At 29.7% G+C, this 22,274-nt stretch overlaps 3 protein-coding genes across 4 annotated transcripts; 1 reads left to right on the top strand and 2 right to left on the bottom strand.

The window, feature by feature from the left end:
• Window positions 1–5,934: 5,934 nt before the first annotated feature.
• Window positions 5,935–8,992, bottom strand: LOC110657725 (phosphatidylglycerophosphate phosphatase PTPMT2). Of its 2 annotated transcripts, XR_002495433.2 has the most exons (7): window positions 8,498–8,992; window positions 7,965–8,087; window positions 7,459–7,552; window positions 7,270–7,352; window positions 7,023–7,112; window positions 6,640–6,880; window positions 6,366–6,512 (listed from the first exon to the last, which is right to left on the bottom strand). XR_002495433.2 is itself a non-coding variant. In XM_021815062.2 (6 exons), the coding sequence occupies exons 1-6, from the start codon at window positions 8,696–8,698 to the stop codon at window positions 6,252–6,254; spliced, it is 852 nt and encodes a 283-aa protein (XP_021670754.1). In that variant the 5' UTR covers window positions 8,699–8,986; the 3' UTR covers window positions 5,935–6,251. The 2 variants fall into 2 exon arrangements, 1 of the variants encoding a protein (XP_021670754.1); XM_021815062.2 differs by lacking the exon at window positions 6,640–6,880 and having other exon boundaries at window positions 5,935–6,512; window positions 8,498–8,986.
• A 6,804-nt stretch (window positions 8,993–15,796) lies between these two features.
• On the top strand, window positions 15,797–17,326 carry LOC110656472 (leucine-rich repeat extensin-like protein 4). Its single transcript, XM_058129697.1, has one exon. The coding sequence runs from the start codon at window positions 15,972–15,974 to the stop codon at window positions 17,232–17,234; it is 1,263 nt and encodes a 420-aa protein (XP_057985680.1). The 5' UTR covers window positions 15,797–15,971; the 3' UTR covers window positions 17,235–17,326.
• Window positions 17,327–17,667: 341 nt separating this feature from the next.
• Window positions 17,668–21,074, bottom strand: LOC110656473 (acid phosphatase 1). The gene is made up of 3 exons (XM_021813297.2): window positions 20,548–21,074; window positions 18,826–19,035; window positions 17,668–17,965 (listed from the first exon to the last, which is right to left on the bottom strand). Exons 1-3 carry the CDS (start codon window positions 20,922–20,924, stop codon window positions 17,788–17,790), a joined length of 765 nt encoding a protein of 254 aa, XP_021668989.2. The 5' UTR covers window positions 20,925–21,074; the 3' UTR covers window positions 17,668–17,787.
• Between the last annotated feature and the right edge of the window lie 1,200 nt (window positions 21,075–22,274).

The following is a 22,274-nucleotide window of genomic DNA, read 5'->3' as shown; positions in this document are numbered from 1 at the left end:
GAATAGGTTTGAGTAGTATAAAATCGAGTTTGAGACAAGTTTGGATTGAAATTTAATGCTCGTGTCGGATTCGAATTTTACATGTTGGGTATCCGTTACAAAAATCCGTTTATATAAATATTTAATTGAATATAAAATATATGTTTTTTACACTAATATTCATAAATTTTTATATTTTTTATTTTATATAAAATAAAATTAAAATATTTTGTGTAATTATGAAAATTTTAAAATATAAATTATTAATAAAAATGATTTTTTATGTAAAGTTTTAATTAAAATATATAAAATTAAATAATAATATAGTTTGGAATGAATTTAGATAATTGATAATAAATTTTAATCAAATTTAAAATGAGTTCAAATTTTTAAAATATTAATAAGGTTCGAATTTGATTAAAGTAATTTTCACATATACCCTACTCAAAAGGTATAAATATTCGTAAGAAAACTTAATTCTTTTAATATTTAAATAAAATTAATAAATAATTAAAAATTATAAAAATAATAATTACCCTGTTAATTTCACACTAAATATTCAAAAAATTAAAAAAGGTTTCACCTAAATAAATACAACTTTTACTTTTCTTTTTTTCTTTTTTTCTTCTATAATTCGATCTTGAAATCTGCAGCATCACCTCCATTTCTATCCTCTTGCCCTTGGAATGGAATATGAATTTTATATTGTTATTGATCGAGCTTGTGACACGTTTATTTTCATCATTATCTTTGTTCCTGCTAATTTCTACTTTAACTTCTCTCTTCCTCTTTATATATAGTCAGATACGTATAGTAAATGTTAATCCAAGTTAATTAAATATCTTTCCTTTTGCAGACTAATGATGCACGAACCTTCACTAAACAACAACTATTGAAAATGATTTGCCAGCAATTTTAATTGGAATTGACATATGGCTTAGCTAACAGGAAAGTAAATATACTTTAGATGGTTAAAAAGAATTTTTAGCTTGATGCAGTCCCCACCCATGTCATTTCTATCTCAGTACTGCACTGTTCTTGATTATACTATGGTAGCAAATGGGGAAATGCCATCTGGGCACCACTGCATTTCCATTTTTTTTTTTCTACAAACTTCACATCATGATTTTTCATTAAAGATTTGTCATTCTCTTAAAAAGCAGGGTTACTTATTGGTTTCCTCTTGTGGGTAGCTGTTAATTAATATTTAATTAGACAAGGGAGAAAGGAAGGTGAGGAACTGTATGGTGGTATTGGCTGATGTATAAATAATTGAAAATACGGAATCATTGTATATAGCAGCAACAGAAATCAGATTTTTAAGCGAGTCTCTGATCTTTTGTTTTTAGTTACTTGGGAAACCTCATTTGCTGCTTTATTCTATTCCATATTCGAGCAATTGTGCATTATTATAGGAGTAAAAAATGTGCTTATCCCATGAGAGAGAGAGAGAGAGAGAGAGAGAGAGAGAGTAACGTGCATGTATGATGTATCTTTTCTTTCATGGGGACGTGCATGAAAAAAGGTTTAAATCAACATGAAGCCTAGGCAATTTCATCGTAGTTTCTGAAGGGAATAAAGATGGAATAAGGAATAAGAAGACACGAATAACCTTTATCTTTGAAATGGCCCCTTCTACCTCATTAATGCTAATTTTCTTTTCTTTCTTAATCTTCTTTTAACTTATCATTAATTAGTACAATTTACAAAGCATGACAGACTTCCTGCCATAACATATAGTAAAGTTTGCACATTCCATGTTACTATTTCATTAATAAATAGATAAATTCTTAGAATTATATATAGGGGAGCATCAATATATATATATATATATATATATATATATATATATATATATATATAAGAATTATTAAGCAATACTCCATATAGAAGCCTTTCAGTTTTAAAAGAAAAAAAAAACCATTTTCGACTTTTTTTTTAATTTTTACTTCTCAATTTATTGAATTCAATGAGTAAAAAAATCAACTTGAGTGTGAAATATATAAAAAGAGTAATTCTTATGCATACACCCAATCAATCATTTAATAAGTCTTAGATAAAAATATATGCATATGATTTTAGATTCATCGGGTGTTTATACATTTTAATATAAGTAAAATATTTCTATATGAAAATGAAAAGAAAGGGAAAAAAAAAAAGTAAGATTGGGTTACAAAAATTAGCATTCTATGGATATAGAAGTATTTTAATGATAGAAATCACGATAAAAAGAAGAAAAGACAAGGTGCTTTGGTTCATAATTTTTATTATAATTAATTAAGGTTCTCTGGGGAATCCAAGCACTGCGGTACCGTAGCAAAGTTGTTTGCTGCTAAATATTTTATTAAAATCAACAAATTAAAAAGAGAAGATCCTATATATATATATATATATAATGGAGATGGGAGAAGTGTCTCTTCCCACATGCAATTTATAAAAAAATTATATATTTAAAAAGAAGTTGGGGGGGGGGGGGGGGGGGGGGTGTGTGGTGTTGTGTAGTTGGACATGAGGAATGAAATGTCTGGTTCAACCTAAAAAGGTGATGTTCAATTATTTCGCTTTATGGAAGATTTCGGGTGCTTTTAAAGGGAGATAGTAGTAGCAAATTCTTTGGGAGTTTCCGGGTTAGCAGAGATTTGGTCCCATAAAGAAGTTGCAGGAAGAATTGTGTAGTGCAATGAGGAATATCACAACATGGGAATACCAACTTTTTGGGATTCTTCAGCGAGGAGGGCTCATGGCTCAGGCTCAGGCTCAGGCTCAGGCTCAGGCTTAGGCTCAGGGTCAGCTGCTTTCTAGAGAGTACAGTAACAGTACAGCCCGCCTCTTCATGTGTAGCTACTCCACTACCACTTCTTCTTCAGTATATGAATTAGAGCCTTCGATGGAAACTTCATATCAATATGCATGTACTTCATCTCATTCAGATTACGGCTTTCTAACCTTTTCCACTTCAAGGGGCTTTTCTTGTTCACTTGTGGATTTAGAGGCTACTAGTATGTGACAGACAGTGAACCCAAACTCCATACTTTCCTACTCAGAAAATGACCAATTGTGCTTCCATATGCGTACCTTTTATCCATTACATGTTTTCGATGCTACCTGTCTACTTGTCTTCTACTGAGAAACTTACCATTAGGGACTCCTTTGTCTTCTTCTATTATTACCTTCTCAATTTCGAGGAAAGAAAAGATACTTGTATCCATATAATTTTCTTGAATACTGGCCATCGGCCAACTTATGTTTAAATCAGTAAGGAAGTTGCATTAATTTTCTTGTTAACTAGTGTAAATTAAGTTATTGCAGATTTTTCTTGTGTAACTTTGATTTATTATAAATATAAATTATTAAATGAAACATATTTATTTTTTTATATAGAATATTATAGGTATAAATTGTATAATGAAACATACTTATTTTTTTACATAAAATATCATATATTTATATTTTAAATGAATAATATATTCAATTCAAACAAGAATTTTCCGTCTTGCATTTCGCATGTTTATACCAAACATATTATATGATTGGTCGAGCTAGAAACAATATATCAAGTTGGTTTGATTAGGAGGGTTGGTATCAACTGCTAGCTAATTAATTTTCAATTAAGTGGGATTATTCATTACATTAAAACAACAATAATTAAGTTTTAATATCAAAATAGTTGAGGTCATCTGTATAAATAGATCTTTTTTTGCCTTTCAACTTTATTAGACACCAGGTAATTCTCATTAATATCCAAAACTTGTAAATTCTTTGATATTACTCTCTTTCATGTTATTTAGGCCTCTCCCTTTCCTTTCTCTACTAACCTATCACACGCTTCTATATTAGGGCATTTGATTCTTTTTATTGTACCCTCTCTCATTTTATCTCCAATGTGCACTACATGCATTTTATGAGTAAAGTAATGATTACTGATATTATCCATTATCATGTTACCAGATATCTATCTTAACATTATTCTCTCATACAACTTAACTAGTTTGACCATAGTCCCACAGAGCTTACCTTTTACTTTGTTAAGAGATCTTCCAATCACATAATACACCTGTCCCGTTCTTGATTCATGTCATTTATTTTGTATTAATCGTATTAGTTATATATTCATCTAAAACTCTATTTTTCTATGTGCTTGAATTAATTGCATTTTGACATTGAAACCAACATCGCCCCTACCATTCTATGAGAACTTAAACTTACATTGCATATATTCGATCTTACTTACACTTAGCTTAGTGATAATACCTATCAAAACTGTTGACGTAATAAACAAAAACATTCCAGTGGTAGGAAGGTGGGGCAAAAAGAATAAAACATTTCATATAAAAAATGAGATGATTATGGTGAATTGAGAAGCTAAAAAAGAGCTAAAATTGTACAATACGAAGAGATACTTTGGATTTGAAGCTTGGTTTGGTAGAAAGAATTAAATTATACATACAGATAAGTTTGGATAACAGCATTATGACAGATACATTATAATTTTACGTCTTTTTCAAGTCAGGATTTAGGACTGATATTATGATAACAAGATTATATAGTTTTTTTTTTTTTTTACCGTTAAAAAAGTGGGAATTTTCTTTTATTATTGTTAAATTTTGATGATATAATATTAAATATTTAATTAAAAATAATATATTAAAAGGTTTCATTACACCTACATCAAAATAAAAACTTAACTATAGATTCATAGAATATAAATAGCCCGCCGTAGGCTATTCACAGGTGAAGCTGTAGGATGGGGGCGGCCACCGGTTTTGGCAGATTTCAGATCAAAATTTTAGATTGGATTGAAATAGTTTTAGTTTAATATTTAAGAGAAATAGAAATGAATTGTAAGTTTTCTTTCAATCTTAATTTTAATTAAATTTAGTGGTTATAGTTTTTTTTTATTTTTTTAATTTAATTTTAATTTAGGATTAATCAGATCTACCAGTTACAAATCAATTTAATTAAGGCTTATATTAATTAATTTAATTTTAATTTATTTTTAATTTAAGTTGAATTGATTCGTTCTAATTTCATATTGAATCGTGACCAAATGACAAAATCTAAGCGTAAGGTGCAGTAATAAGTTTCTGCCCTCTTAAGAAAATAATTCAAATTTAACCTTTAGATAAGATATTATTGAGAAAAGTAGTCTATGAACACCAAAGTGATTAGTCTTAAGATACCTTGGTAAATAATAATAAAAAAAAAATCTTTTGTTAATAGAAAATCCCTCTATTTTAATTTTTTATTTTTTTGAAATTTGAATTTTATTAGAAAATAAATATATAAATTATATAGCTTTGACACATAAAAATGGGATCAAAAGCAAGTTGCAGGTCTAACTTGTATAGTTGAAAACATCATACTAGAATATCATTCTAAGCTTAATTTGCATCAGAAAATTAGAATAAATAAATTGTACTCACCCAACCCAAGTGAGTGATTTGGCAAATTTTCAAAATTTTAGTTCCCATTAGAATAAAGAAATGTAAATTGAATTTCACACGCCAAAAAAATTGAAAGAAGGATTAGCAAATTGACTGAAAATTTCAATTTGAACCAAATTTACATTTTTTTTTTTTTTTCAATTTCATTTGACTTCAATTTAAACACAAAATCTCACACGTATAAAGGCAAGACTACTCCAGTACAACTAAGCTACATATTTTAACCATTAACGACAACAACAGAAAACTAAACAGACTATAAACCCAGCAGGCCATAAGTGACTTGGGCTGTTCACTATGAAAATTCTCATCGTGTAACACTTAGAATTACATCTGTAACAAATGATCCACTCTACATATGATTGCATGCATTCTGCAACAACTTTTTCTTTCATACTGTTACAGCTCGTAACCTAGCAAATGATCCATTAATTGAGACTATGAACTTGAATTTAAACGTGCCATATAATACATACACAACCCAAACTCTAAAATAAACTGCTTCAGACAATAAACCAACACAAAAGGGCTACAATCTTTCAACTTGCAGTAAAGTGCTCAATTCTTACAGAGAATCAGGTTATCATTCAGAAATGACTACCAAAAGTAAATAAAATAATAATAATAATAATGTCATGTACAACATATGCAAATTATTCATCGATTACTACCACTGACATATGCAGCATGAAGAACTTTACCACTTATCTTTTCTGTTCAGTTTTCTCTCATAAACAAGAGGGTTAATGTGAAGATTCCGATCTTATTTCATGAAGCTTTTCTTTACAACAAGACAACCTCACAACATTTCATGGAGGATTCAGGGCCTCAGCAAGCACGTGCCTCAGGCATCCGACTCGCTACAGGTCCACATACACCAGAAACTTTCAAGGAAGTAAAGAGACAGGACAGCCTAGCCATCATGGGCCTGACCTTGATTTTAGGGACAAGTGCCAGTTCCTTACCAACAGCTTCATCATCACAAGCGCTATTATATCCTTCTAGATCTGCTTTGGTTATCAGCACTGCATCCCCTGAGGGAGACTGTGCAAGAGGAGGTGGTCGGCGCCTACTGTATTCTTGAACAGCCTGCTTATTATTATTGCATACAAGCAATAACAAAAAAGGCAAAGATCGTGAGCTAAGGTCCTAAAAGAAATTCTAGAAAAAACAATTTTTGAAATATATATCTATTCTTAGTGTAAAACTATCTCACCTGTGCTAATACATGCAAGTACAACTAAAAGAATTAGCTGTTCTCTTAGACTAGTGATACCCCAGGTACAACAATGTCAGAAAATATAGCAACGAAAGTAGGAGCCTAATGTATCAAATGGTTATTGACAGAATAAGTAATAATCTAATTTCTCAAAAAGAATCCCAAAATCACATGGAACTGGCTTCAAATGGCTCAATCCAAGGTGCAGGAAGATCTCGTTAGAATGAAATGGCAGCACCTGCAACACCATCGTGACTCAAGCATTTTCAAACCTCAGCCTTTGTACAAAGGGGAAAGTACCAAATGGGAATTTACATAACTTCTAATAAAATAATTCACATTATTCTGTAAAATGATTTTGAGGAAATCTTATTAATAACCTTCCACTGTGATGGAGCAAGCAACACTCGAGGTCTTCTAGACCGCACATATTCTAGAGCAGTAGTAGGAGTCATGTGCTTATACTCTACCTGCAAAATGCAGTGAACTCGATCTGATAAAGTCATCAATCAGACAATACCAAAATGGGGGAAAAAAAAAACAAACAAGTAAATCCCACTATAGATATTCATTGCTGAAGAAAATTTTAAGCTTATCAACCAGCTGATTTGTAGGGATGAAACATACCAAATAACAAAGCACGATAGTTGTACTCCTCCCTCTCCCGGCTTTACAATGAACATATGTAGTTCTACCACAGGATGCGTTCTCTATAACCAGGAAGGAAAAGAAAACAGAATCAATTTTCCACGTCAATAAGAGAAAAGATAGGTAAAAGAACACAAGACAGGCATAGACCAGCAGATATTTATTCACCGTGAATGAAGTCCACAGCTCGACTGATATCCACAAAAGAAGGAGCAAAAAGATAATCTCTTGTGGGAATTACAAGGTGTTCAATGCCATGGGCCTGTAAAACATAAGATAATGAAGCCCAAACCAATTGGGACTATCAACATTGTTCAGGCGAAAATTTCTATCAACTGATAGATTTTCTAAGACAACTTTGAACAAGGACATGCCAACTTCCTTCAAATTGTTTTGCATTGTTTTTATATAGCGAAAAACAGATGGCCATCAAATTTAAGCGCTCAAAAACAACCAGTAAAAGAAGATAGCCACTTTTTAACTTTCGAGAAACCAACCAATCAGACCTCTATCGAGTCAAATAAGCATGGGGGAAAATTTAAAGCTCTATCTTCATTTGCATGGAAGGAAATTGCACCAAATTAACACAAAGACAAGTTAAATAAATTGCTGGTTAACAATTTAGCTTCAAAAAGCCACCCTAAAAGAAGCATTCAATAAAGAAAATAACCCACATGATACATGGATGATGGAACCAAAGTTTCATAAGGCTCATTGAGAGTAATGACGCCACCAACACCAAGCTGCTTCAACCTCGGAACATCCTTAGGAAATGGAACCGCACCCAGCAAAAGATACTGCAAAACATAGCCATGAAAAGTCACACAACACCTCACTAAGGCATAAACAAGAGATTAGAGTCTCATCATACTAATAATAATAAGTTTTCTATAGCCTCTAATGGATTGCAGGCAAAGCATTAAAGAAATTAATCTAACGAATTTACAAGATCATTGGAGTTCATACAAAATAAAGCACATAGTAGTATCAAGCTCAAGCTCGAGTACTAAATTTCAATCGAGCATCCAGAAAAATAAATATTCATTATCCAAATAAAGTTCTCTTCACAATTCAATGGAACCCTGTTATTTTATAGATAAAAATTCCCAACCAATTTAAATTCTTGCATTTTCTTAGCAAGCAAACAAAGATATAAAAAATAGAAGGATAGACTTATTAATTTATAAAAAAAAAAAAAAAAAAAAACCTGGTCAACTTCGTCCCACCATCGGAACTCAGATTGGATTTTGTTCCTAAACACATTATACAGAAGGGTAGGGTAAAACAGGATCCGCGCACCGGCTCCCACCAACGCCCTCTTCGCGTCCACGCTCACCACCTGCTTCGAATCAACGCTATCGTTTAGACCTAGATCGCAATCTAGGTCCTCCAATTCCTCGATCTTCATCCCACCCACATAAACCAAACACCGAAGTTTCGCGAATCAGGATCGAATTTACATGCACAATACAAAAAAAGTGGAACAGGAGAATAGCATTTTGTTGTCCTGTAAAGTGTTAGATTGGAAGATAAGTGTATGGATGGATGGAGAGGAAAAGAAAGGAGGATTTGGAGGGTAGGAAAATGGAAATATGGGAATTCCAAAGGACTGGTTTGCTAAATTTGAAGGAGTGAGAGTGATACTGGCAAAACCGGGAAAAGCAGTGATGCACCAAATGTGGAAGCCCATGCACGGTGAAATGAACCGAATTCAATAAATAGTGTGCCAAAATTGCCCTTAGAAACGGAATTCAATAATTACGTGCCAAAATTGCCCTTCTGTCGGCGCTTTATTACGATTCACCGACTTCAGGCTTGATTCTCGTGGCTTCGGGCGAGGCCTTCTCCTTTTGGTTACCCTTTCTTTCGGATGAGAGGCTGGAAGCTTTGAATGTTGCTGAGATGGAACGTTATCTTCTAAATTTTCCATTATTATTATTATTATTATTATTATTTCTTATTTTTCTAATTAAAAATAATTTATAAGATCAATAAATGAATCTAAATTTATTTTATAATTTAATGAAGACAAAATAATCAAATAATAATTTATGAGTTGTAATTATTTTTTATTATAAAATAAATATACAAAAAGACTCAAACTAGCTCACGACTAAGTTATGAAAACTTCTCATTTTTTTGTCCGTTAGCCATTTGTAACGGTTGGCGTCCCTATTTTTTTTAACCATAAAAAAATTATTAGATATATTAGTTATTATTTTGTTAATTTATAACCATTAGTTTAATATTAACTTTTTTATTTAAATTATTTCATAAAATGTGTAGATTATTGAGTATTATTGGCAAACCTTGGCTTCTTCCTACAAGATTATAATGACTGTTATTCTTATTTCATTTTACATAGTCCAATTTAAACAATGAAATTGATATTTAAACATTTCATCTAACTAATTAAAAATTAAAAAGTTTTTTAAAGCTTTTTTCTTAATTATAAAATATTTTTAGTACATGTAAAATAGGTTCTCTCTCTTAAAAATATACATCCTCTTATTAATATAAGAAATAAATCTCTTATAATTGTAAGAGATGACGTATATTCATTAAGTGCATATAATAAATTTTTTTTTCTTTCCCTCCACATTATATATCCTATCCACGTGTCATTCTTTTTGATACCCTTAATATCACAAGTCATCGTATTATTAAGTTAATCCTCATATGAGCCTAAACTTCTATGGTCGTGCTCTAACATCTATTAGAAAAATTATAAAAAATAGTTTCTTAATAATTTATTCTCCAAATAAATTCACAATCATTTTTTGTAAGACCCTCGATACTTTTTTTAATAAAAACATTTTTGACAATAATTTACTAATAATGTAAATTTTTATGAGAATAAACTTAATAATCATTTATAATTAAAAAAAAAAATCCATAAGCAAGTCTCAATGCGAGGCCAAACTAGACTTTAAATTAGTTAATATTATGTTCTTCTCACAATGGTTGTCCACTATTTTGTTTAATTTATAAAAATAAATAACTATATTTAAAGTTAAAAAATTATAGCGAGTGTATGATTCTGTTTTTCATTAATTTTATGGTAAAATATAATTTTAATTGTAGTTATATTGATGTTGCTAAGCTTTTGGGGTTGGAAATAGATTAGAGTATCACCTGTAATCACAAAAAAGGGTTAAGGTTTAGACCACTTTGACGTTGAAATCAGTAAATGCTAAAGAAAACAAAATACCAATAAAAAGGAAGAGAATTAAGAATTATGTACCTTGAATATCGTTGTCACCCATATTTATACAATATAGAATGGTGCATTTTTCCGCATTACTCGAAATTTTATTTGCTTATGCCAGTTCATACTATTCTGCCTTTTGCGGATATGTTACCTAGCGTGTCTTATATTTCTGGCAATAATATAAGACATGCTTTTTTCATGTAATTAATTGTACCTGATCATTCTTTTATCTGTTTCAACAATCCTAACCAAGTAATCATTTTACTTGAACTATCCGAACTCTGATATCACATTCGAACACTCTGTAGATTGTCCACATAGTTAATGTCTCATCTGAACTCTTTATGAACTTGTCTGAACATGCGACGTTTATTCAAGCACATATTTAATAAGTGATCTATCTTTTTTCGAACTTAGAAATCCAAACCAATTATTTTTTTAGAAATCCAGTCATTTATATCATATATATTTTTAAAATAAATAAATTTAAATAAAAAGAAAGATGTCATTTTCTTTTAGAAAATAATTAAGCATATAAGAGTGAAAATGGAATGAGATGTAAGAATTGGTGTAACATTAATGTTTTTCTTAAACCATATAAATAATAGAAGGTGATAATCTTTATAGATGCACGGCTTCATGAGGAATAGAATACTTGTATAAAATAATTAAGGGAACCATATTTCCATATTTATATTTTCCAACTTTTTTTATACCTTATTTAATAAGAATTAAGAATTATTTCATTCATTAAATTGTATTAAATTATATAAATATAGAATAATTAATAACTATTATCACACATTCGCAATCTAAATAATTAATAGTATTACTAAATTATTTTATTAGTATGTTAAATTATTTTTTTATTTAACTATCTCTCACACAACATAAAGTATTATGTTATACAATTTTAATATATTAATATATTTTTTTATTTGTATGAATAAATTTATTATTATAAAAGATTGTAATTTTAAGTTTTATTTATTATAAATAATTCAATATTATTATTTAAAATTTAAATAATTTTCTAAAAAAATATATGCATGTTTGTTTTAATAATTGAAGAATTTTTAAAATTCTTACTTTTATTTTAATATATTAAAATATAAATTCTTAACTTTTTTTTTATATTATTATAAACTAAAAGGCTAAAATTTTTATTGAAAAGATTTAGAGAATTCCAGCATTTTAAGAAATTCCAACTTGGGTTAGAAGAATATTAAAGGAATCGCATATATATATATATATATATATATATATATATATATATATATATATAAAATTCTAGGGAATCCAAAACCTATGGACAATTATTATTCATTTAGTTTAAAAAGAAGAATACTTTGATTACTTAGGATTTACTTGACATTAAAATAATTGTTGAGATAAATATTTTTTAAATATATTAATTAGAGAATATTAAAAATAATTTAAAATTAAATTTAATGAATTTTAATTATAAAAATATTAAAATAATAAAATAATTTTTTAAATTAATTTTTTCTAATAATACTTAATAATTTTTTTTTCTAAAAATAACTTTAGACCAAACAGTCATTTAGCACTTTCTCATTATTTTAGTTGAGAGAGAGCATCCCCTTTTTAATTTTTAATTTTTTTCTAATGACTTAACTAATTAACCGCAAACTTCTAATCAGGTGATTAAGATTAGTTTGATAATAAATTAAGATTAGGAGTGTCCGATTGAGACAATAGTACGTTGATTGATTGGCAGCCATTTGCAGGAATATTAGATGCAGCTTAGCTAACAGAATAATTTGGGTGGACGATATAACTTCCTATGTAATGGGATTATAACGCGGAAATCCTTTTCTACATCCTTTTCATTTCCTCGTCTGTGCAATGTGCTTGATGGTGCGAGAGAATCTATACTATATATAAAGCAGGTGAAATTTTTCCTAAAAATTATCATGTAATACTTTTAAAAAAAATTTGACTTGTTTATTATATTAATATTTTAACTTTAAAAAAAATAAATTAAATATGTAAATATAAATAAGAGTATTATAATTATATATTATAAATTTTAATGAAAAAAATTAAAAATAATTTTAATAAAAAGTAAAAAATTAAAATTTAAAGTAAATATAAAAATATAATTTATATTAAATTTGTGCGTAGCACAAATATTTAACTAGTATTTTATAAAGTAAGATAAGATAACATAAGATATGATAATAAATTTTAATTTAGGTATTCATGACTGATTCTCTTAATTTTTTCACTTTGATTTTTTAATCAGATATATAAGGTGTTGTATCACTCAGTTAATTATTAAATATATTAAAATTATTAAAAAATAATATTCTCTTAAACATAATAAAAATAATTTTTACTTAATTATAAGAAAATAAGGCTCATATTTTTAGAGGAAGAGTGCATATGTACTTAGGAAACCTAATAATCTCTCTATGATCTTGATTTCTCAAGAGTCTTTAGATAAATTTTGTGTTCTTGTTTCCGAATTTTCTCCCCTCTTGAATAAAAAAAAAATAATGAATTTTATTTCAATGGATTTAAATTAAAAAAAAAAAAACTTTAAAAAGAAAGACTTGATTTAACAATTCCAAAAATTTTGACGTAGCCCAATAAGATTTACATATTTGCAATGGCCTGTGTGTTTGTGTTTCACAGATCATGATAATGGAGGAGCCTGTAACCTACTGGCCCATTATTATATATCTTGGGAAAAGAAGTGCATCAGACAGTTCTCTACTATATATATATATATATATAGATAACAAATATCTTAATTTATCATTTGATTTACAAGCATTAGATTTAAATTTTTACTCTTTTAATTTTTATATAAAAAAATTAAAATAAAGAAATCTTTATAAAGTAATTTATTTCTACAGCTAAAGTTAAAATTCGAAGTTAAAATTATTTAAAATTAATAAAAATAACCAAAATTAGTGTTAAATTAATCTAGAATCAGCTGATTTGATTGAATTAGTCTCAAACTAAAATTATATTTAAAAAATTAAAAACATTATGAATTTAATCAAAATTAATATAATCGATCTCCTCGATACTTAATGCATCATCTTTTAAAAAATACATTATAATAATGTTAAAAAATAATATAAATAAATTAGAAAATTTGATAGTAATGATAAAGTATGTTAGTTAGCCCATAATTAGGTTTCAACTTTTTGACCTTTTTACGACTCCAATAAGATAATCTCAAAACTACACCTCATAGAGCATTATTCTCTAAAAAAATAAAATAATTTCCTAACAAATATACATAAAAATTCTTCAACGTAAAGAAATAATTCTATCAAAAAGACAAAAATACGATAAATCTCTGCAAAAATATAACACATGCACTTAAAGATCTTTTAATAAAAACAAATTTAAAAATTTATTCGTTTTTCTATTAATAATTATAGATATGAGAATATATATTCAAAATTTATTTCAAAAGAATATAAATTGAAGAGTTATTAAAAAAATTAAAGAAAGAAAGCTAACAGAAAAAAAAAATTCTGAAGAGAAGACAATTTTTTTTATAAAAATAAAAAATATTTCATTAATTAGAAATATGAGTAAAAAAAAATATAAATCAACATATTATCATATTTGTATATAAATGAAATTAATCACTCATACAAAAAATAACATAAAGAAATCACTCTATAATCTTTTTTTTGAATCCTATTAGATGACCTCTAAATTTAGGTCTCATATTAAAAGAATGATCTGCATCTTATAAAGTACTATTATAAAAAAAATCTCAAAAATAAAAATATATAAAAACTTAATTAAATTATATAAAAACAAAAAATTATAAAAACTCAAGATTTATCGATAATGATATATCTGAGAATTTATTCACTCAAAATCTATGAACAATGATAAATCTCAAAAAATATATTCAAAATCTATTTTAAATTGACACAAATTTAATAATTATTTTAAAAAAAAGAAAGAAAGGATAAGAATTATCATCATGGTCATCTAAAAAGAGGTAAAAAAAGAAAAAAGGTAAGAAAAATAAAGGAGGATAAGTGATTTCTAAAGAAAATGTCGTTATAACGTATCAATGTAAAACTTTTTATGCATCATAATAATATTAATTATAATTAAAACTAACTTAAATTAGAATATATTTATAATATAAAGAGAATAAATAAATATAAAAAATTAAATAATATAAAAAAATACAGTCAATCAAATAGAACCATACACTTTGTATTGTAACCCTTCTCCTTCTGAGACTTTAATTAGGTTTTTTTTTAATCACTAACACCAATCAATAAACTAGAAAATACACTCATTTATCAATTAAGCTAATTGTAATTGTAATTGTTAAACATTTTTTATCTTCATAAAACGATCATTGCTTTTATAATGGTAATGATAATTGTAAAAAATAATGCTATATATAATCATTTCATTTCTCAAATTATTCTTGAAGTGGGTAGCAAGCACATGATGAAATGGTATTGAATTTCTAGTAGCCAAGTCTAAAAAATGCAACTACTTTGCAGGACTGCCACTTATAGTGTGGCACTTGAATATGTATATAGCAATGTGCTATGCATGATCCATTTCCTTGCATTTTCTCCTTTGTTTTGGTGGGTGTGAATATGGTGAGAACTGGCCATGGATGGAAAGCTAGCTGCCTTCCATACAAAGCTGCATACTTGCATGCGTTTGCTTTTCCCACTTCATTATTCCTTTCCCCTCTGATGATGATCTCTGTGCCATACTCCCATCATTCACTAAGGAGACATTGCATGTTACCACCATAATATTTACCAAATTTATAGTTGGACACTCCCAACTTATGCATGAAATTAAAAAAATATATATAAAATTGAAAAATATCTGATAATTTTTTTTAATATAAATTTTATGTTCCTTTTGTTTTGGTAACGAAATTCATGTTTATTTGGTGAATTTTCCATGAATATTAAATGCTGTTTTGACAACTCCAACATATCAACTTTACAGGCTGTTTGCCAGTCCTACTTATACATATTTCTTAAACCACTTTGCGTCAAAATATATAAAAATAAAAATTTTATTAAAATTATCATAATTTTGACATTTGTTTCTTTTCTTTATTGGCTTATATATGTATTTATTGACAAAAAAAATTAAAAATTTTTTAATTTTGGTAATTACTAATTAATTACATTTTCCTTTATATGATAAAGTTCGAATGCACGCTTATGGGTTAATAAACATTTTCCTTTATATGATAAAGTTATTAAAAAAAAAAAAAAACCCTTAGTAATAAACCCCAAACAGGTAAATACACCCAAGGAAAAAAAGAAACCCAGAGAAAAAGAAAAAAGAAAATTAAGACATTCAGGTCCAAACCAGTTAAGCAACCCCACCCCATTTTCTCTCCTCAATGCTGTGACCTCTCTTGGACAACATCTTAAGCAAACCCATCAAATTAACATCTCCGTAGCCTCAACTAAAAATAATGGAGAAGAGCTGGCTTCTAGCTTTTCTCCTTCTCTTCCAGGTATTGCCAAGCGGAGCAGCGATTGGTGTTGGTGTTGGAGTGGGTGTGGGTGTGGGTGTGGGTGTTGGCATAGGCAATGCAGGTGGTGGCGGTGGAGGGGTAAGGATTGGTGAGGGAATCAACGATCCACCACCATCTGGGTCTTCAATTTCAAATCTCAACAGTGCTTACACTGCTCTACAAGCTTGGAAATCAGCAATCACGGATGACCCATTAAAGATTTTGGACACTTGGGTTGGCACTGATGTTTGTTCTTATAAGGGAGTTTTTTGTGTAGTTCCTAGAGGTGATGGATTGGCTGCCCCCCCTGGTCCAGTTGTTGCAGGCATAGATCTCAACCATGCAAATCTCCAAGGGAATCTTGTCAAAGAACTCTCTGTCCTCGCAGATATGTCTCTCCTTCACCTCAACAGCAACAGGTTTTCAGGCACAATTCCTGAAACTTTCGAAGACCTCTCTTCTCTCCAGGAGTTAGACCTGAGTAACAACCAGTTTTCAGGTCCTTTCCCTTTTGTTACTTTGTACATTCCAAATCTCATTTACTTAGACCTTAGGTTCAACAGCTTTGCAGGACCCATTCCTGAAGATGTTTTCAACAAGAGACTAGATGCAATTTTTCTCAACAATAACCTATTTTCTGGTCAAATTCCTCAAAATATGGGCAACTCTCCTGCTTCTGTGATAAACTTGGCTAATAACAAATTCACGGGAAGCATTCCAGCTAGCTTTGGTGTGATGAGTTCTAAATTGAAGGAGATTTTGTTTCTCAATAATCAGTTAACAGGCTGCATTCCAGAGGGAGTTGGGCTCTTTACAGAGATGGAAGTCTTGGATGTAAGCTACAATTCACTGATGGGCCATTTGCCAGACACAGTATCTTGTCTCAGTGAGATTGAAGTTCTCAATTTGGCACATAACAAGCTCTCTGGTGAACTGCCTGACCTGGTTTGTTCTCTGAGAAGCCTCCTGAATTTGACTGTTGCTTATAATTTCTTTTCTGGGTTTAGTCCAGAATGTACCAAGTTGTTCATTAGGAATGTGGGTTTTGATTTCTCTTTGAACTGTATTCCTGGAAGAGTTATGCAAAGACCTCAACCAGAGTGTTCGGCTATACCAGGACAAGGATTGAGTTGTCTCAGAGTACCTCCTGCTACACAACCTGTTGTTTGTGGATCACTCGGGGTAACAATAGATGCTAATCTAGGCCCGTCATATCCGTGAAAGAGGGAGGCAGAGTGTTAGTGTTACCAATATTGTACAACAGGTTGGTGATGGTTTCCTCATTAATTAATAGCAATTATGATTTACAACTATAGATCAATCTTTCATGGATAAGAAAACCCAGAAAATTGTATCGTTTGTGATTCTTCTTGTTAAGTACTAATTGAAATACTTTAATGAACAAAATGTGACTGGCTAAAAGTGGTCATACCTTATCATTAATAGTAAAAAGTAATGTTTGCTAGTGTGTGAAATGATGATCTTCTGTCCACAAGATATCATGCTTCTCTAATTCATCCATAAGCCTGTATTGTGGACTTCCCATGTTTCTCAAGTTCATAGGGTCACCAGCAGCAGCAAGTATTTATGTGCTTATCTTAGTGTGAGGCCAGATAAATTCAGTATTGAAAGTTTCATCTTGTGTGAGCCATGCTGGGCAATCCAAATTTGATCTAAAATTATCGCTAAACAGAATGTTACAACAATGCCACTGTAGTCTAGTAGACAACCGTGGCAAACAAGTGCCATCAAATTACAAAATTGTTCTGTGTTTTTATTGAATATAATACATTGGATTTGGGAGTTTAAAGGACCTCTCTGCCACTGCAAACCCCAATAAGTCACTCCACTGATCTCCAGAGCTACCATGTATTCTATAGCCTTCATTTACCAACTCCAGTCTCCTCTGAGATTTGTACAGAGTAGCTGACTTGCCTCGATCCGAAGTTTGCCTGTATCATACATCATAAATTGATCTTTACCCAAATGTTCACCTTATGATTAACAAATACGAAAATTATATAAAGATGGAACAGGTACATAGACATAGGTGAGGCCAGAGGTACACTTTTCATACTAATGGTATTAAAAAAAATAATCAATTAAGTAATTAGTTAATATTAAATATCTCTAATATCATTTATATCAATGAAAACTAAAAAAAAAAATTACAGTTGTATTTTATGAGTTTTCACGTTGCATAACAGTTTCGTTATCAATCTTAATATCCTATCAATATATGTGATCAAACAATTGACCATTTATTGATCTCCAATTTTATTACGTAACCAATCATTCAGAATTTTTATATCAGAAAACGCACTTTCAATAGATGTTGCAATAGATAAGATTATATAAACTTGCAAACTAACATGTACAAAAATAAGCTTTATTGTTTTTATTATTTTCTCAGCAAGATCACTAACTCCAATCACATTTGAAAACTCACAATTAGATTTTAATACATGTTTCTAGCTGTTTATCAGTAGCAATAAGTTGGAAGGGACAAATCTTCTTTAAAAAGGATAGAAATTAAAAGAGAAAGTGAAAAATTAAAGGAGATGACTTTTTAAAAAAAGAAAAATAAAATTAAAGGAGAAGGGGGCAAATCCTTTTTTTTATTATTATTATTATTTTAAGAAAAAGGAGGGCAAATTTGGGGTTCACATTGCCCCCTTCTTTGGCTGGAATCCACGAAAAAGCTTCATAATTACAGCTAAGGGAAAATGACTCTTCTCACATGTCTTATCTTTAGATCAAGCCCTAAATGGAGTAAGAGATTTATCACGATAATGCATATTACATCACATACCTCAAAATTAGCCTTTCCCAATCGCCATATCCTGCAAATAGGAGATTTTTTCCTGTGACATTCCTTTGATATTCACCCCGCCCAGTCAATAAAAAAATTGTAAATCCCAACTGCTTTAGCTCCTTGTACAAATTCAAACTTGCTGGTAAAGCAGGCGCTTCAGCTAAATCCACCCATTCGTCGAAAGATGCATCATCGAAGGGCTCCGATCTATGTGCAAAACAAGATAAACTTGGTAACTTCGATAACAAAAGTGGGGTACATGCATTTATGTCTATGGAGGCAACTTTGAAATTAATTTATTCCAGCAAAAGAGGAGAAGGTTCTTGCCTTTACATCTATGGTTCAGCCTACGTCAAGTTTTTATGTATTTTACCAAGATAGATGGAAATCTCGTGTGGCAACAGACTATGCTGAAAAATGTTCAACTAATTCCTCTACAAGCATAATCCTCACCCCTTGAAGTTTATAAAAAACATAAACGCTTTGTATTAATAAGAGAAATGTCACATAACCAAATAAATGAACAAAAAATTGCTAAAGCTGGATTGTCATTAACTGAAGATATATACAGAAAAAGCGTGGAGACCATATTGCTGCGAGAAGAAGGAATCCCAAAAGGCCAAATTGCCAAAAGAAATTAAACTCATAGAGGTAGAACCAAATTGATGGTAAAATTTGTCTTACACCAAGAAAAGCAGCTCTCGTTGCATCTCTTTTCAAGAATGTTATTAGGAAAGGAGCCCATCAACACAAACCCTTGCTAGCTCATAATGATTATTTTCATTTGATATTATGAATGCCTAAGCATTTTTTTATGATAAATGCAGCAGGCAAATAGTCATAGGAGCCCCTTTTTTTTCCCGGCAAAACAACTGAAAACTCGTCTAGCCATATTAGAAGTGAAATTGGACACTAAACAAATTAAAATCTATGCAGCTGCGTGCCCAAAAATAAATTGTTGGGTCCTAATAATGGGTCCAATGCTAGTGACAGGATGGGGGATTGCAAAACAGCAACGTGCTATTCAGGTAAGTTTCTCTACTTTGAAGCACTGGATAGTCACGAGAGAAAACTGAGAAAGATTCTAACTTTTTGTAAAAAACATAGTAACATGTTACTATCAATAACTAAAGCTAAAGTATTTCTACCAAAGTCCTAAATTCTCCAAGCTTAGCTGTTGCTGCTACACTGCATAGTTTTACCAAATTTTATGGCTTATAGTATAAAAAAGGCTAAACCTTTTCTGTTATAATAGCAATTGTAGCCCAATGGCAAAATTAATTTAAAGAAATTTAAGTTTTGTTAAAACAATTTTAAAAAACAGTTTATAATCAACATATTTTTTTATAGATTTTTATATTTAATTATAATTACTTTTAATTTAAAAATTGAAATATATAATTTAAAATTAAAATATGTAGATGTAATCATGGAATGTTTGTTCAATTGATCATATTTTATTGGGCCTCCGCTCTCTGAATGCTACATCTTACCAATTAGCACCAAGAAGTCCACTGCAGCTGGAAGGATCTAATTTGTTTAAACCCTTCTACTTGTCTAACTTTAACTGGTCTACCTTCCAGCCGCGAGAATTCATCTAAACCAATCAGATTGACTGTTTGGTTGGATGCAATAGCCAATGGGTCGACAAATCCCAATCTAACAAAATCCGAATGGCTAAATGGTAAAATAGTCAACGGCCAAAATTCATTCACGTACCCGAATCCATGGAGCGCGTAGTAGGGAAGATTGGATAGCAGAGTCTCATCAATATCGAAGACCCAAGCGTCCTTCCCATCGCCAGCAATCTTCACGGTCCTAGCAAAGGCAAGGGAATCGGAAGCCACGACCTCAGAATCGGAGAAGTAGAGGTCACCGGTGGTGTAATGCTCCACGTAGCGCCCGCATCTGGAAGGAAGGTTAGTCCAGTATCCGGCGTTGTTGGTTTCTACTGAGAGTCTCCAGCTAGCGCAATAGAGATCATCGTCTGCGTTGCGAGTTTTACGGTCGCTGGGCATTCGGATGATGGACTGGGAAACGGTGATGGATAGGAGGCTAAAGAGGAGGAGCGAAAGGAGGGACTGGGAGGCGGCCATTGGAGGAAAAGCGAGAACAGGATTGATCGTTGGCAAGAGAGGCTTTACTTTCGTCTCCCCACCAAGCAGATGGGGAGAGAGTCAGAGAGGCCAATCGTAACAGAAGAACAAGAAGGTTTCTATCTGTGTAATAATATCAGTTTTGAATTGTTAAATATGCACCTTAACGCCACTGAAATCGGGACAGCCTTTCAATAATAGCTAAAGGACAAGGTGTTTTATTCTATTTCGGGTGACGTGTTATCATGCGGGAGATTATTTAGGGGTAAATTACACGCTCGGGTAATAATTCGGATAAAATTAAATAGAATCAAATTAAATTATAAAAAAAAATAAATTATAAATTTTAAAAGTTAAATTAAATTATTTAATTTTAATTTAATTTAATTTAAATAGATTGATTTTATTTTTAATTAATTTTTTAATTTAAATTTAATTTTTAAATTATTTAATTTAATTTTAATTTTAATTTAAATCTAATAATTATTAATCAATAAAATTAAATAATTTATATATATAATTATATATAATTTATAAATTCTCCATAAAAATAAATAAAATCAAAATTAATAAAATTATTTAGTTCAGTTCGATTTAATTGATTTTTTTCTCTTCAAAACTGAATCAAAATAATTAAAATTTTTGTAATATAAAATCAAACTGAATCGAACCGAATCGAATTATTTTAAAAATAAAATCGAATTACCCAATTAAGATTGTTCGATTCAATTTATTCAATTTGAATAGAATAATGAGTACCCCTAACTACTGCTGCAAAATTTAACTGTCTAGCACTCGAAAAATCCGTTGTTGTGTTAGTTTCAATTAGCAATTAATTTTTAATATATTACTAATATCAACTAATTTATTAATAAAATTTTCAATTCAAAAAAAATAATGAATTATTGAATCAATAAATATGATAATTCATTGATAATAAAAGAAAATAATGAAAAAAATAAACTGAGAAAAAAATAAATAAAATAAGAGACAAGACAAGGAAATGAGATAAAGGATAAAAGAAAATAATAAAAAAATAGAAAAAAAGAAAAATTGAATTGAGAAAAAAAAAATAAAAGAAAGAATGATGAATTGAAAAATGAAAGATATTTGTAATTTTTTTAAAAAATGACATTTTCCCTCAACAATTGAGTAACGAATTAAAATATATATATATATATATATATTAGTAGATTAGCAATAGATTATAAACTCAGTTGTTAATTGAAAAAAAAAAAGTAGGTTTTTGAAAAATTGACAAACTTTTTCCCTCTACATTTTAACAGAATCAGAAGCCATTATTAAATTTAGAATCCATTGCTATATAATTTAGCAACAAAATGAAAAATT

This window comes from Hevea brasiliensis, chromosome 11 (genome assembly GCF_030052815.1).
Source record: "Hevea brasiliensis isolate MT/VB/25A 57/8 chromosome 11, ASM3005281v1, whole genome shotgun sequence".
Taxonomy (NCBI): Eukaryota; Viridiplantae; Streptophyta; class Magnoliopsida; order Malpighiales; family Euphorbiaceae; genus Hevea; species Hevea brasiliensis.
The sequence above is the reverse complement of the archived record's forward strand: the minus strand, read 5'-3'. Positions and strand labels throughout refer to the sequence as shown.

Bases quoted from the DNA above. Each gene is read 5' to 3' on its own strand.
- LOC110656472 (XM_058129697.1), top strand. From the start codon at position 15,972: ATGGAGAAGAGCTGGCTTCTAGCTTTTCTCCTTCTCTTCCAGGTATTG.
- LOC110657725 (XM_021815062.2), bottom strand. From the start codon at position 8,698: ATGAAGATCGAGGAATTGGAGGACCTAGATTGCGATCTAGGTCTAAAC. The intron at 7,113-7,269 runs GTATGTTTCATC...TGCATTTTGCAG, and splicing joins CTATCGTGCTTTGTTATTTG to GTAGAGTATAAGCACATGAC. The intron at 6,513-7,022 runs GTTATTAATAAG...AATAATAAGCAG, and splicing joins TTGCTCCATCACAGTGGAAG to GCTGTTCAAGAATACAGTAG.
- LOC110656473 (XM_021813297.2), bottom strand. From the start codon at position 20,924: ATGGCCGCCTCCCAGTCCCTCCTTTCGCTCCTCCTCTTTAGCCTCCTA. The intron at 19,036-20,547 runs GTACGTGAATGA...TTTTGCACATAG, and splicing joins TACGCGCTCCATGGATTCGG to ATCGGAGCCCTTCGATGATG. The intron at 17,966-18,825 runs GTATGTGATGTA...TGTATGATACAG, and splicing joins TGGGAAAGGCTAATTTTGAG to GCAAACTTCGGATCGAGGCA.